The sequence below is a fragment of the Chrysemys picta genome, chromosome 2 (assembly GCF_011386835.1).
Source record: "Chrysemys picta bellii isolate R12L10 chromosome 2, ASM1138683v2, whole genome shotgun sequence".
Taxonomy (NCBI): domain Eukaryota; kingdom Metazoa; phylum Chordata; order Testudines; family Emydidae; genus Chrysemys; species Chrysemys picta.
This window is the reverse complement of record NC_088792.1, coordinates 156,415,003-156,431,812: the sequence shown is the minus strand read 5'-3', so window position 1 is coordinate 156,431,812 and position 16,810 is coordinate 156,415,003. Positions and strand designations below refer to the sequence as shown.

Genomic DNA, 16,810 nt, shown 5'->3' with positions numbered 1-16,810 from the left:
CCGGTCATCGTCATATTCCTCAGTGAGTTCAATCAGAGGCACCTGGGCAGACATGTTTTGTCTCCTGGAGACTCAGTCCTGCCAGCAGTCCTATTGAACCGTCTTGACGATGATGGCTGGCAGTCGTAATACAGCATTTTCTGCTAAGCACCCAGAAAAGGCCGATGGCTATCAGTCATGCTGCACCGTCTGCTGCCAGTTTAAGATATAAAAAATAGATGGACCAGATTTGTTCTGTATTCATTTGCTTCCCCCTCCCTCCGTGAAATCAACAGCCTGCTAAACCCAGGGTTTTGAGTTCAATCTTTGGGGGGACCCTTCTGTGTGACAGTTGTTTGTTTCTCCCTGATGCACAGCCACCTTTGTTGATTTTAATTCCCTGTACCTGTAAGCCATGTTGTCACTCGCCCCTCCCTCCCTCCGTCAGACACTAGTTTCGCGCCTTTTTTCAGCCCAGACGCCATAGCATTGGGATCATGGAGCCCGCTCAGATCACTGCGGCAATTATGAGCACTATAAACACCACGCACATTGTCCTGGAGTATATGCAGAGCCAGAACATGCCAAAGCAAAACCAGGCGAGGAGGCGATTGCAGTGCGGTGACGAGAGTGATGAGGAAATTGACATGGACATAGACCTCTCACAAAGTACAGGCCCCAGCAATGTGCAAATCATGGTGTTATTGTGGGAGGTTCATGGCATGGAACGCCAATTCTGGGCCCGGGAAACAAGCACAGACTGGTGGGACCGCATCGTGCTGCAGGTGTGGGACGATTCCCAGTGGCTGTGAAACTTTCGCATGCGTAAGGGCACTTTCATGGAACTTTGTGACTTGCCTTCCCCTGCCCTGAAGCGCCAGAATACCAGGATGAGAGCAGCCCTCACGGTTGAGAAGCGAGTGGAGATAGCCCTGTGGAAGCTTGCAACGCTAGACAGCTACCGGTCAGTCGGGAATCAATTTGGAGTGGGCAAATCTACTGTGGGGGCTGCTGTGATCCAAGTAGCCAACGCAATCAAAGACCTGCTGATATCAAGGGTAGTGACTCTGGGAAACGTGCAGGTCATAGTGGATGGCTTTGCTGCAATGGGATTCCCAAACTGTGGTGGGGTGATAGACGGAACCCATATCCCTATCTTGTCACCGGAGCACCAAGCCGCCCAGTACATAAACCGCAAGGGGTACTTTTCAATGCTGCTGCAAGCCCTGGTGGATCACAAGGACGTTTCACTAACATCAACATGGGATGGCCGGGAAAGGTACATGATGCTCGCGTCTTCAGAAACTCTGGTCTGTTTCAAAAGCTGGAAGAAGGGACTTTCTTCCCGGACCAGAAAATAACCGTTGGGGATGTTAAAATGCCTATCGTTATCCTTGGGGACCCAGCCTACCCGTTAATGCCATGGCTCATGAAGCCGTACTCAGGCAGCCTGGACAGGAGTCAGGACCTGTTCAACTATAGGCTGAGCAAGTGCCGAATGGTGGTGGAATGTGCATTTGGACGTTTAAAAGCGCGCTGGCGCAGTTTACTGACTCAGATAGACCTCAGCGAAGCCAATATTCCAATTGTTGTTGCTGCTTGTTGTGTGCTCCACAATATCTGTGAGAGTAAGGGGGAGACATTTATGGTGGGGTGGGAGGTTGAGGCAAATCGCCTGGCCGCTGATTACATGCAGCCAGACACCAGGACAGTTAGAAGAGTACAGCAGGGCATGTTGCGCATCAGAGAAGCTTTGAAAACGAGTTTTGTGACTGGCCAGGCTACGGGTGTGAAACTTCTGTTTGTTTCTCCTTGATGAACCCACCCACCCTGGTTCACTCTACTTCCCTGTAAGCTAACCACCCTCCCCTCCCCCCTTCGAGCACCACTTGCAGAGCCAATAAAGTCATTGTTACTTAACATTCATGCATTCTTCATTAATTAATCACACAACTAGGGGGATAACTGCCAAGGTAGCCCGGGTGGGGTGGGGGAGGAGGGAAGGACAAGGACACACTGCAGTTTAAAACTTTTTAACTCTTATTGAAGGCCAGCCTTCTGATGCTTAGACAATCATCTGGGGTGGAGTGGCTGGGTGGCCGGAGGCCCCTCCACTGTGTTCTTGGGCGTCTGGGTGAGGAGGCTATGGAACTTGGGAAGGAGGGCTGTTGGTTACACAGGGGCTGTAGCGGCGGTCTCTGCTCCTGCTGCCTTTCCTGCAGCTGAACCATACGCTGGAGCATTTCAGTTTGATGCTCCAGCAGCCGGAGATCGACTCTTGCCTTCTGTCAGCAAGCTGACGCCACCTATCCTCTTCAGCCCGACACTTGCTCTCTTCAGCCCGCCACCTCTCCTCTCGTTCATATTGTACTTTTTTACACTCTGACATTGACTGCCTCCACGCATTCTGCTGTGCTCTGTCAGTGTGGGAGGACATCTGGAGCCCCGAGAACATATCATCCCAAGTCTGCCGTTTTCTCCTTCTAATCTTCACTAGCCTCTGCAAAGGAGAAACATTTGCAGCTGGTGGAGGAGAAGGGAGAGGTGGTTAAAAAAAGACACATTTTAGAGAACAATGGGTACGCTCTCTCACGTTAAATTTTGCTGTTCACATTACACAGCACATGTGCTTTCGTTACAAGGTCGCATTTTTCCTCTTATATTGAGGGCCTGCCGGTTTGGTGTGAGAGATCACTCACGCAGTGCCAGGCAACAGAATTCGGCTTGCAGGCAGCCATGGTAAGCCACAGTCTTTTGGCTTTTTTAATCTTCATAACATGTGGGAATGGTTTCAAATAGCAGCGCCCTCATTTCCCATACCAAGGACCCGTTGGGTTGGCCATTTAAAATGGGTTTGCAATGTAAAAGGAGGGGCTGCGGTTTCCGGGTTAACATGCAGCACAAACCCAAGTCCTCCCCCCCCCCCCACAATTCTCTGGGGTGATCACTTCACCCCTCCCCCCCACCGCGTGGCTAACAGCAGGGAACATTTCTGTTCAGCCGAGAAGGAACAGGTACCTCTGAATGTCCCCTTAAAATCACCCCATTTCAACCAGGTGACTGTGAATGATATCACTCTCCTGAAGATAACAAAGAGAGATAAGGAATGGATGTTGTCTGCATGCCAGCAAACACCGAGACCATACCCTGCCATGCTTTGTTATGCAATGATTCCAGACTACGTGCTACTGGCCTGGCGTGGTAAAATGTCCTACCATGGACGACGGGATAAGGCAGCCCTCCCCAGAAACCTTTTGCAAAGGCTTTGGGAGTACATGAAGGAGAGCTTTCTGGAGATGTCCCTGGAGGATTTCCGCTCCATCCCCATACACGTTAACAGACTTTTCCAGTAGCTGTACTGGCCGCGATTGCCAGGGCAAATTAGTCATTAAATACGCTTGCTTTTAAACCATGTGTAATATTTACAAAGGTACACTCACCAGAGGTCACTTGTGTGCCCTCAGGGTCTGGGAGCACACCTTGGGTGAATTCGGGGGTTACTGGTTCCAGGTCCAGGGTGATAAACATATCCTGGCTGTTGGGGAAACCGGTTTCTCCGCTTCCTTGCTGTGAGCTATCTTCATTGTCTTCATCATTATCATCTTCCTCGTACCCCGAACCCGCTTCCCTGTTGCGTGTTTCTCCATTGATGGAGTCAAAGCACACGGTTGGGGTAGTGGTGGCTGCACCCCCTAGAATGGCGTGCAGCTCCGTGTAGAAGCGGCATGTTTGCGGCTCTGCCCCAGACCTTCCGTTTGCCTCTCTGGCTTTGTGGTGGGCTTGCCTTAGCTCCTTAATTTTCACGGGGCACTGCTGTGCGTCCCTGTTATGGCCTCTGTCCTTCATGGCCTTTGAGACTTTTTCTAATATTTTGCCATTTCGTTTACTGCTACGGAGTTCAGCTAGCACTGATTCGTCTCCCCATATGGCGAGGAGATCCCGTACCTCACGTTCTGTCCATGCTGGAGCACTTTTGCGATCCTGGGACTGCATCATGGTTACCTGTGCTGATGAGCTCTGTGTGGTCACCTGTGCTCTCCACGCTGGGCAAACAGGAAATGAAATTCAATAGTTCGCGGGGCTTTTCCTGTCTACCTGGTCAGTGCATCTGAGTTGAGAGTGCTGTCCAGAGCGGTCACAATGAAGCACTGTGGGATAGCTCCCGGAGGCCAATAACGTTGAATTCCGTCCACACTACCCCAAATCCGACCCGCAAAGGCCGATTTTAGCGCTAATCCCCTCGTCGGAGGTGGAGTAAAGAAACCGGTTTAAAGGGCCCTTTAAGTCGAGGGAAAAAAAGGGCTTCGCCATGTGGACGTGTCCAGGCTTAATTCGATTTAATGCTGCTAAAGTCAACCTAAACTCTTAGTGTAGACCAGGCCAAGGATATATTTATAGTGAAAACAAGAATAAGTTTAGTATCAAAGAAGAGAGATTCAAGTAATAGGAAGAATATTGGAAATAAATAGTTGCATACAAAATAAAATCATAACATGCTTTCTAGAACTGTAACATAACTCTCAAGACATTCTCTGGTCTCCTACAAGAGACAGTCAGTGGTGAAAGAACAGGTTAAGGACTGTTTAGAAAAGCTGGACATATACAAGTCCATGGGGCCAGATGCAATGCATCCGAGGGTGCTGAGGGAGTTGGCTGATGTGATTGCAGAGCCATTGGCCAGTATCTTGGAAAACTCATGGCGATCGGGGGAGTTGCCGGACAATTGGGAAAAGGCAAATGTAGTGCCCATCTTTAAAAAAGGGAAGGACGAGAATCTGGGGAACTACAGACTGCTCAGCCTCACCTCAGTCCCTGGACAAATCATGGCGCAGGTCCTCAAGGAATCAATTTTGAAGCACTTGGAGGAGAGGAGGGTGATAAGGAACAGTCAACATGGATTCACCAAGGGCGAGTCATGCCTCACCAACCTGATTGCCTTCTATGATGAAATAACTGGCTCTGTGGATATGGGGAAAGCGGTGGACGTGATATACCTTGACTCTAGGAAAGCTTTTGATATGATCTCCCACAGTATTCTTGCCAGCAAGTTAAAGAAGTATGGATTGGATGAGTGGATAGAAAGCTGGCTAGATCATTGGGCTCAACGGGTAGTGATCAATGGCTCTATGTCTAGTTGGCAGCCATTATCAAGCAGAGTGCCCCAGGGGTCGGTCCTGGGGCTGGTTTTGTTCAACATCTTCATTAATGATCTGGATAATGGGATGGATTGCACCCTCAGCAAGTTTTCAAATGACACTATGATGACACTAAGGGGGAAGAGGTAGATACGCAGGAGGGTAGGGATAGGGTCCAGAGTGACCTAGACAAATTGGAGGATTGGGCCAAAAGAAATCTGATGAGGTTCAACAAGACCCAGTGCAGAGTCCTGCACTTTGGACGGAAGAATCCCATGCACTGCTACAGGCTGGGGACTGACTGACTAAGTGAAAGTTTTGCAGAAAAAGACCTGGGGATTACAGTGGATGAGAAGCTGGATATGAGTCAACAGTGTGCCCTTGTTGATAAGAAGGCTAATGGCGTATTGGGCTGCATTAGTAGGAGTGTTGCCAGGAGATCGAGGAAAGTGATTATTCCCCTCTATTCGGCACTGGTGAGGCCACATCTGGAGTATTGCATCCAGTTTTGGACCCCCCCCCCCACTAGAGAAAAGATGTGGACAAATTGGAGAGAGTCCAGCAGAGGGCAACAAAAATGAAATTAGGGGCCTTGGGCACATGACTTATTAGGAGAGGCTGAGGGAACTGGGCTTATTTAGTCTGCAGAAGAGAAGAGTGAGGGGGGAATTTGATAGCAGCCTTCAATTACCTGAAAGGGGTTCCAAAGAGGATGGAGGTAGGCTGTTCTCAGTGGTGGCAGATGACAGAACAAGAAGCAATGGTCTCAAGTTGCAGTGGGGGAGGTCTAGGTTGGATCTTAGGGAAAACTATTTCACTGGGAAGTTGTTGAAGCACTGGAATGGGTTACCTAGGGAGGTGGTGGAATCTCCATCCTTAGAGGTTTTTAAGGCCTGGCTTGACAAAGCCCTGGCTGGGATGATTTAGTTGGGGTTGGTCCTGCTTTGAGCAGGGGGTTGGACTAGATGACCTCCTGAGGTCTCTTCCAACCCTAATCTTCTATGAAGAGAGCTTCCCCAAGTCCTCTCCCTGGGGTTCTCAACTAAATTGGCAGAGTCCCCCTTTCATAAAATTAAGCCCACTGGCAATTTTTCTTCACAGATGGATGGATGCCAGGGTGCGTCTCTGCACTGCCAGATATAGCAGAAGAGACTTTCGATGTTAACCTGAGTGCCTTCCTCCCCCCCCCCCCCACCCACTGTTTACCTTTTCCTGTTAATTTCCTTCTGAAGTCCCCTTCAGCTCTTTACTAGTATTTGACTTAGTATGCTAATGGACTCCTATTGTATGTCACCCAGGGAGATAAGTGTCTGATAAGTTTTGTCTCTAGACATGCTACCTTTGAGTGACCTGCTTTCAACCACAGACCTAGAGAACATAAATTTTATTACATATACATCACTCCTCACATATTATCTGTACATGCATCTCACAGTGACAGGGATGACCATTGTGACACAGGCTTTCAGTAAAAATCTTACATGTGTCACCAAAAGTGGTCATGTGATCCCTATACTCCTGTGTACCCCTGTTGGCATCAAAAGGTCCTTGGGTCACACAGGTATAATCTATAGGGCCTAATCTGTGAAATATTGAGCATCTGCTGAAGCATGCTGAGCAAACTAACTGCCCAAAGTCAGTTGGAGTTGAGGATGCTCAACACCTTGTAGGATTGGGCCCATAATCATTTAAAAACCGTGTTTAGTTACCAAAGAATCAAAATTGGTCCTCTGTGATTCAGAAAATAGTGCTGTTTTGAGTTGGGGTATTGACAGTATTTGTTACTTCTTGACGTTAATAACTTAGATGTTCTTCTGAAGTATTGTTTTTCTGAAGTATTGCTTTGCATGGGGACTGTTTGTTGGGGTTAATTTTGGCACAATGTGAGTTCATATGACAAAGAATTTATGTAGTGAGAGCTCCCAGTAACAAGGTCTTTGCAAAGGTAGTTGATTGAGTGAGTGGTTCTGGATAAAAATCTGAGTTGTACCTCTAGTGGCTTTTAAAATAGATGTTTGGGTGAAAAAAATTCTGTTGGCGGCTAAAGGCCCTAGTTCTGTAAGGTTCCGAGTGCCCTCCTCTCCCATTGACTTCAAGACCACACAGCATGGGTGATATAGCATCTTACAGCAGCAGGCCCAAAATAGGTGATCTTGTTTCCCCACCACTGTGCAACTCAAAAGATATTTTCTGAAGGGGTGAGGGGGAATGGAAAGGCAGGATTTCTGGGTTCTTGTAGAGTGGAAGGATGATCTTGTGATTAAGACATTGGACTGGGAATTGAGTGATGAGTGGTTCACATGGGACCTTGGGTTAATCGCTTAATCTTCCTGTGCGCCTCAGCTCCCTAGCTGTAAAATGTGAACACATACTTTATTTTCACTCCCCTTTGTCTTCTCTGTTTGAATTGTAAGATCTTTGGGCCAGGGACTCTTTCTATTTATACGTACACTGCCTAGCACTGTGGAGCCCCGTTCTCAGTTGAGCCCTCCAGGCACTACCGTAATACAAATAACTCTCTCTTTTTAAAATGTGGCATTCTTGGATTAATCTTTAGTTTTTTTATTTCCAGTGTTGTCATGACGGGATCTTACAACAATTTCTTCAGAATGTTTGACAGAAACACAAAGCGAGACATCACCTTAGAAGCATCACGGGAAAATAATAAACCCCGCACCGTTTTGAAGCCCCGCAAAGTCTGTGCGAGTGGCAAGCGAAAGAAGGATGAAATTAGCGTTGACAGCCTAGACTTCAACAAGAAGATACTACATACAGCCTGGCATCCCAAGGAAAATATCATTGCTGTAGCTACTACAAACAACTTGTATATATTTCAAGACAAAGTGAATTAGGGTTGGCATTCCTAACAGAAGAGTCCACTTCCTGCATAGTTGAGATAGTTGAGTCTAGCATTTGTACCTGTAAATGAAAGAGAATAAAAGAGAGAGGTCCATTGTGGCACCCCTTTCCAGTGTTTAAAAATGTGCCATATGACACACTTTTTTTTAGCTACATGGAGAAAGCTCTGTTGATCCATCACAGTGGTGTTCTCCATGTTTGCTAGCCATTTAGGTGAGGGTAGGGCACTTTTTAATTTAATGACTACTTGCACCATCTTGCCTAATGGACTAGATTGGACTGTATCAACATTGGTTTACTCCACTTTTTATGCCTTCCATTGTGATGACGTCAAACACAGGGAAAGCCTTCAGTCATGCTATGGGATTTAATTGTGTAACCTCATTACTGTATCATTTGTGGCCCTTTTTTTATTAAATGCAGCTCATTCTTGCTGTGGCTTGTAGCATTCCTCCTCCTGGACTCCCCCTTCCCCCCCTTCATTCCCTCCACCCATCCCTGGTGGTGGCGTATAGAAAAAAATGAAATAAAGCACATGAAATGGGTCAGTTTGGGGTCAGTGGTAAAAGGGGTCTATGTTGCGAACAAATGTTTTAATAAGCAGTTGACTGTAATCACTCCTTGCCATGTTTGGCACCAAAAAAGAGAGAATAAGGAAGAACAAAAAAAAAACTACTGAATAAAAGTGACAAAGAATGAAGAATCTGGGTTTTTTTTTCCTTTTTTTAATCTACCTCTTTACTTTATACAAATATTCTGTGTTTTACCTTAGATGCATGAAAATAAAGTGATGTTTTTTTGTAATGTTTTTACAGTATTAATTATTATTTTTCAGCAGGCAGAGGAGAGAGGGAGGGTTTTTACAACTGTCTGGCTGTCACTCATGTATGAAAATGATCATTCTGACTCTGGTATTTATTGACCATTTCCATTTAAAAACCTTGAAATGCTACCAGACTTTGCCATAGTCATGAACAGTAATTGACCTGTTCCATCTCCTTAAAGCCCCTTTATCTGTTAATTAAACTATCCTTTGTCTGAGTGTCTGAATTTGTAGAATTCAAATCCATTTATTGGGGACTAACTTTGTAGTATGTTTAATCTCATCCTAATTTTATGTAATGCCTTGTTTAGACTACAAAGCCAGTGTTTTTTAATTGTTGTTAAAATTCTTGTTCAACAGTATGATGTAGTACAAAACTAATATCAAGTGATTATAGATGAGAATTTACACTGCATTCTAAGTACATATATATTTTCTGTATTTTATTGCTATCAGTGTCTGAATGGAAATGTAGATTACCATATGAGTGCTGCTCCTTTCTTCTGGCTTTTCAAAGCAATTAAAGATCAACTTTAAAAGGTACTTTAAATGATCAGAAAATGCTTGAAGTACAGAAACTGCATGAAATAAATATTAATAGTTGTCTGTAAGTTGATTTAAACTCTTTTTAAGTAAATAAGGCTTATCCAAAGATGATGAATTGGATACTAACATTTTTAAAAGCTTGTGGGTTTTTACCTCCAATATGTTTTTGCTAATTGTGCTCTTCTGGTGCACTATAAGGTCTAATAAGTTGTACTTACCATTCAACAAACAGTCAATGGCGTTTTAGTCCATAGTAAAGCCTACTTTTGATTGGGGGGAACTATACTTCTAAATCAACTACGTTTAAATTATTTTTGTGGTTTAGTTGTAAGTAAAATTTCTATAATGCTTCAATAACCCAATCAACTTAAACATTGTTTCTGCTGTAAAATGTTGGCAGGATTGCACATCGTTAACAGGATCACTGATGCAACACTATGCCTTAGTTTCAGTCAAACTTGTATAGTGTTTTGAAAATGTTACACTCTAAATATTCATTAAGTTTTGCTTTGCGTGGATACAATATATAACTCTTTTGTAACATTGACCTGTGAGGAATTTTGTGAGAGTATGAGCTATACCTTTATCCATTTTCATTTGTTGGCCTTACCAAAATTTAACACTCCTGGGGATCGTAACTGATGGGCAAGTCAAATATTAAGCCCCAATCTCACATACTATTGTGCACTAGCTTAATTTTGCTCATTTTATTAGTCTCCTTGAAGTATTTGGAACTACTTATGTGAGTAAAGTTAATTGCATACACAAGTGTTCCCAGGATCAAGGCTGAGGTTTGTTCATTACCCTGGTCATGGGAGTGGATAGGCCATTAGATTTTTTTTGTGCCAGGGCTGATAAAGCAAAGATGGTCGTATGTCTAATCACATCTGTTGTTTTGGGACAATCTGAGTGTTCTGTAGGGGGTTGTGGCATCTGTAAGGAGTGCTGTTTTACTCACATGTTTAACTTGTGTGTGTATTATGGATGACATATTGAATAGCTGAACATGTCGCTTATCAAAGACACGAAATGGAATCTGGGATGGAAAGAAGATGCAGACCGTGAACAGGTAGATTTCACAAACAGCCTGAAGCACAACTTTCTAGCAATACTGAATTAAAGTAAAACTGCCTCTGGGACCTCTGTTGTGCTAGTCAGGAGTGCCCATGGTTTTAAAAGAATAAAGTGGCTTTAGGAGAGTCTGAATTTTGCTTCGCCTGTACTGGTGGCACTTTGCCATGCCACTCCGTATCACTAACAAATCCCTCTCCCCCAAAACCAGCTATTGATTGAGGTTGCCAGATATTTTCCAACTATATATTATAATTCTTTAATCACACTGTCCATTGACGTACACTGTAAATCCTGCTGATCAGTTTATATGCTAATGCTAATTCTATTTTCTATTAATAAAAAGTATGCATAAGAATAAATGTACTTCTGTCAGGTTGCTCTTTATCCACTACTCCCCTTATTTCATGAGATTTTTCAGGTTACTAATAGTCTGTCTGTTCTCTTCTTCCCCTCCCCCCCCCCCCCCCCCCCCCATTGAAACAAACCACACTGTTTCATCTGCACCGCTACATCAGGCCTTTTCCTAGATAGCTGGGAGGGAAGGAGAGTTTGCAAGAAGACTCTGGTCCCTCCACAAGAACAGAATTACAGGAAGCAGATGCTTCACTCTAGGGGCCTGATCCAACTCCCCATTAAGAAAATGCAACATTTCAATCAACTTCAGTGGGTATTGACCCACATCCTATCAGACCAGTCTTGCCCCCTGACTGAAGTCTCTGACATTGCTGAAACACCGTCTTGCTCCTGTTTGACTAAAGGTGTGATTTTTAAACGGATTTAGTTAAATGGTGCAACAACCTGTGGAAAAACTGAAATTTACAGATAAGTATTTAAACCAGTATAAGCCAATGTTTAACCAAATACTGTTTCCCCTGATTTAATTAAATCTGTTGTAAAACCAGTGCAACTTGTGAGTGTAAACACGGCCTGTGGCAATGTTCCCTTTAACTTTCCGTGGTGCAGTAACAGGCCCTAAGTCTGTTTTCTACTGAGAAGTGGCTATTGTCTTCATCTCCTAGCCATGTCAAATACACAGAAGGGTTCCTCTTCCACCTATTCAATGCCTAGCTAAATTTGGACTGCAACTTCCAGTTTAGCCTTTGTATACATTAAAGAGGAACACTTCTCTGTCCCAGCCACACTGGAAGAGAAGACCAGATGCAGTGGTTGAAGTAAAGGGCTGAGATTATTGCCCTCAGAAAAGGGGGAAGTTTCCCACTTTAACATTTAAAACTATATTTTGGATAATTGGGGCTGCATGACTTAATATTCTGGAATATTTTGTTAGGGGTATAGGATTTTTTAAAACCACATTTCCTAGTTTTAATGTGTCTATTCTCATAAATTGGAATAGGACATCACAAGGTATGGTTACTTGAGACTAATCACGTCTGTGGTACGTGACAATGCATAGAAGGCACGTAGGTTCCCAACTCCAAACACACCCTTCTAATTGAGTAACAGGAGACATGTCCACGGGCTGATCCATGTGATTTGCCTCTTGTTTATTGAAGGTATTTCTATTTGTGCCCACTAGCCCCTTGAACTTGTCATGCATATTCACTCTCAGAAAGTTCCTTTTTAACTGGGCATTGAAAAATTGTCATGTTTACATTTATTAACACAAAGGAGTAATAGGTGAAAGCTGTTAGGAGCAGGGGCTGGAACAAGGGAAATAGAAAAACCTGCCTTATGGAAAACTGCTGCTTCCCTGTTCAAAATCTTTTCATCCACAGTCTGCTCTCCCAGCTGAGTTTTAACAGTCCCTTCAACCTTTCAAAAAAAATTACTGCTCCTTTTAAAATGGGGAGGGGGAGTGCTTGCAGAGAATTTTTCTGATGCAATGCTTACTCATTTTATTTTAGCATTATCCACTAGGAGGCTAATAAATGTTTCCTAGGAGAGGGAGTGAGCAAGAGGACAACGAGATTCAGTATTAGGGTTTCCCACCATACCTGATTGGTACTTTGCAATAGAGCCCTGCAGCAGGACTGGGATCCCTTTGGTCCTGCAGGATCCGCTTCCATAATAGCAGGAGCAGGTAAAAAGTACTTTGTTTGCAGGCAGGATTCGGTGGGCAAAAAAAACAGACTCTGCGATAGTTTGCGGAAGAACGATAAATCTCATCAGCTTGTCAAAACGAAATTTCAGCATGTAAAAGCAAGTTTTCTTTTTTTAATATGAAGGTTTTAATACATTTAAGCAAGCAATAGATTTGATGTCTATTACAACAGGAGTAAAGTTACTTTTTACATGTTTAATCAAGATTTGTTTTATTTTAGTGGTATAAATTTGTCTGAATTCTGTTTATAGCTACATATACCAACTTTTTTAGTAGCATGGCAGAATCTCTCTCTCTTGCAGAATATAAGGTTTTTGCAGGTGGGAGGAGGATAAACATAAATGCAAGAAACAATAATGGGAACGGGTATGGCGGAGCGGGACTGGAGCAGGATTTTTAAAAATAATCCTGCACAGGGTTCTATTTTTTGCAATGGCAACACATGCTGTGGAATTTTAGTGCTTTGTATCAATGGCTGCTGCTTTTTGAGCTGTCAACTGCCAATTGACATTAAAGTTCATTTGACTAACTACCAGCTGCATGCAAATCTCATGGAATATCTTTAGTACATTTCAACACTAACCTAAACCACAAGGAAAAGAGAGACTGAACACTTTGAGGGAGGGACCATCGCTGATATGTGTTTATATGGAGGCTGGTACAGTATAGTCCTGAATCCTGGTTAGGCCCCCTCTGCAAATTGCAAATATTACAAATAAGAAGCTGTTTCATGTGGTCCTACAGAGTCTGTTACAAGCCCAACAGTGGAGAAGAGGGAGTGCAAGTCTTTAGAATCTGGCACACCCACATAGTGATGGCACCTAGAGCATCAGCTGAATTCCTTATACCAAGTTTAGCCTCTCACATCTATTTGGGCCTGTCCTCTAGGCCAGTGGTCTCCAAACTTTTTTGACGGCGCACCCCTATCAGTAAAAAAATTTTTTGAGCATGCACCCCCTGCCACACCGAAGCGCAAAAGAAAAAAGAAAAGCCCCTCAGACTGCCGCCCGAATGCGGAAGCAAAAAAAAAAACCAAAAAAAAAAAAAAAGAAACTCCTACTGTGCACCCCCAAAGATCCTCTTGCGCACCCCACTTTGGAGACCACTGCTCTAGGGAGCTAACCAAAACTGTAGGGAGTGGACCCAGCTGCTAAATCCCTCAGTGTGTAAAGTCTCTAGAGTCTGAATGGAATGCAGGCACTTCCCCAGTCATAGGATCTCTAAGTTCACTAAGCAAACAGTGTGTTTAGCACCCTCTCCTAAGAGCTTAAACACCACATGGGCACAGCCCAGTCCCTGGAATCAGTGCTGACCTGGGGGACTCCCTCGAAGTCTAAATACACCCTGCCTACCCCAGAATCCCACTAACAGTGTGAGCCTTCTAGTTTACCACTTCAAGGGGCCATATGGTAGACATAGCAGATAACACACACACAGACTTTGCACAGTACTTGAACACAATATTGCTCTTAATAGAAAAAAAAATACCCTACATGCATTTCTCTGCCTCAGTTTCCTTTCCACTGCAGAATATTCTTTGAGTGTGGGCAAAGTCACCTGGGTTTATCCAGTATTCTTAAATTGCAGTAAGTGGCTTCTGTGCTGAAACACAAAGTATTTTTCCTTGGGACAGTCCAATCCCCTTCTTTTGCCTGCCCCATCTTCCTGTGTGTCTGGTCTCGGGAGTCCTCCCCCAAGAGTCCCTGTCTCTGTCTTGTTTGGGAATTTTCCATTCTCCCAATGTTCTGCCACCTGCAGAGATCAGATAGAGGGAACTGGTTTCCCTAGGAGTTGGTTAGGTCTTGTCTACACTGCCAGTTTTACAGCACTGCCACTTTCTCGCTCAGGGATGTGGGAACCCCCGCCCCCCAGCACTGCAATTTTCAGTGCTGTAAAGTGGCAGTGTAGACAGTGCACCAGCGCTGGAGCTACTCCCCTCGTGGGGGTGGTTTCAGCTTGTAAGCCATGGTGGTTCCACAAACTGGAGGCATTGCATGAAACAACATATCAGACTGAATTCATAAATTGTATAGATTTCCCCCAAATCATCACATGGTCCATATATAATAAACAGCAAAACCCCAGTAATTGCGGTAGCTTTGAGGGGGGGGTTAGATCATCCTTTATTTGAGTACCAGTGCTGCCAACTCTCATGTTTTTGTTGTGAGTCTGATGATAATTATTGTTTTCCTTAAATCCCCAGCTCCTGGAGTCAACTGGATATGTGATGATTGCGGCTTTCATTCTTAAAGAAAAAGTAAGTTTCTAGCCCTCACGGCTGTGGAGGACACTTCAAAATGTGACCCTTGTGCACCCTAAAGGCTCAAAAAGTGGAAGGCAAATAAAAAACACCAAATCTATTATTTTTACATAATTTCATGATTTTAAAGCCAATCTCAAAATTTTTGGGGAGCCTGACTCATGATTTTTGAACACTTGGTTGGCAATACTGTCTCTAACTGCTGAAGATTCATTGGAACTTCAGATTCATAACAGGATCAACTCAGCTCTTTCATTTGGGGGGTAAATCAAGTGAGTGCCAAGCCTCGAATCTACATCAGTCTTTCCAATTAGGACTTAAAGCACTGGGGAGAACTTTGTAAATGATTTCAAGAAATCAATGTGTTACTTTATTGGCATAGAAGCCATCAAAGATCTCTCTGCTACATGCCAAAGGTGTTTATGCCACAACATTGATTTTCCCAGGTAGGATTCACAATGTGTTAGGAGTTTTATCCCCTCCGACCATTTAGGATTGTCTGTTTCTCCATTTCTGATACAGTGGAAAGCTTCCTCCATAACATGAGGCTTATTGTCTCTCTTAATTTCAGTTAAGTAAATCTGTGGGCAAAGACTGGAAGAATTTTCCCTAGTTATATTTGCACTGTTTTTTAAGTTCTGGTTAGTAAGAGGTCCAACTTTGTTTTACAGAGAGACAGTAGTCTCTGCCTTTGTGGTGATATATGCCTGTTGGTTTTCTCTCTTGCTTTCCGTTTTCCCATGCTATTCATGTTAGCTTTATGTATGTGTTATGAAACAAACAGTCCTTTTAAAAACAGAGGTCCTTCATGCCATCCGTACTTATTGACCTCCAACAAACATGCTCAGCAACTGGCCCAAACTGTTCTGCAGTAAGGAGAACAGATTGCTCACAGGATGGGAAAAAGGAGCATCCTGTGAGAGTGCTGTACCATTATAGATTACACAGGTCTAAGAATGGGGCTGCTCTCACCAGGTTTAACCCTCTGCACCTGGACTAAGGCAAGAGAACCTAGTGCAGCCCTCCTTCTGAAAGCAGCTTAAGCTAGACCAGAGGCCGTCAATAAGCGGACCATGGGCCAAATCCGGACCGGTGGACTCTGTTGAATTGAACCCTCATATCTTTTTTATTTACTTATCGTTATTGTTGGATTATTATTTTCTCTAGAGCCCGGGTCAGCAACTTTTCAGAAGTGGTGGGCCGAGGTCTTCGTTTATTCACTCTAATTTAAGGTTTCGCGTGCCCAGTAATACATTTTAACCTTTTTAGAAGGTCTCTTTCTATAAATCTATACTATATAACTAAACTATTGTATGTAAAGTAAATAAGGTTTTTAAAATGTTTAAGAAGCTTCATTTAAAATTAAATTAAATAGTAGAGCCCCTTGAAGGCATTGGCGAGGACCCGGGCACTGTGAGTGCCACTGAAAATCAGTTTGTATGCCGCCTTCAGTACGAGTGCTATAGGTTGCCTATCCCTGCTCTAGCGGCTGGACCTTGACTAGAGCTTGACCGAGAAATTTGGACTTAGTTTTTGTCAAATTGATGTTCTCTGGCTGGACAATGGCGTGGGGCGTGGGGAGTGAGGACCCCTGGGGTCTGTTTGCAGTGCGGGGGGGGGGGGGGGAGGACTAACAACCCGGACTCCCGGGTTCTTTTCCTGGTTTTAGCTCTGTGAAGTGGGTGCGGGGGAGCGACGAGCCCTGAGGCCTGTGCCACAGAACACGTGACCAGACACCTGCGTCCCTTCCCAACTCTGGGATTCTTGCCTCCTACTGGTCGGCTCCACCGAGAAGCCACCCTAACGCATGCGCACTAGCGCCAATAACAGCCGGGCCCAGAAAACGCATGCGGTTTGAGAAGTGACGGGGGCGGGTGGGGAGTATTCGGAGTGGCACATGCGCAGTATAAAAAGACGGCGCTTGGCGGTGGCGCAAGCGCAGTGATGACCAGGTGGCACCTCGGGGAAGGACATGCGCAGTTACTTGAGATAACGTTCCGCTGGCACATCCGTGGGTGGGGCGGCGTCTACGCGGGGAGGCTGAGCGATCGGCCGGCAGCCTCTTGCGTCAG

General features: G+C 44.5%; 1 protein-coding gene across 12 annotated transcripts in view; it reads left to right on the top strand.

Moving 5' to 3' along the window:
• The window catches only part of PPP2R2A (protein phosphatase 2 regulatory subunit Balpha), an 84,237-nt gene extending 75,561 nt beyond the window's left edge, over positions 1–8,676 (top strand). For all 12 annotated transcript variants that reach the window (XM_065584494.1, XM_065584495.1, XM_065584501.1 and 9 more), the window contains one exon: positions 7,687–8,676. In XM_065584494.1, the coding sequence (XP_065440566.1) occupies positions 7,687–7,966 (280 nt within the window). In that variant the 3' untranslated portion in view covers positions 7,967–8,676. The remainder of the gene's footprint in view (positions 1–7,686) is intronic.
• The last annotated feature ends 8,134 nt before the right edge of the window (positions 8,677–16,810 follow it).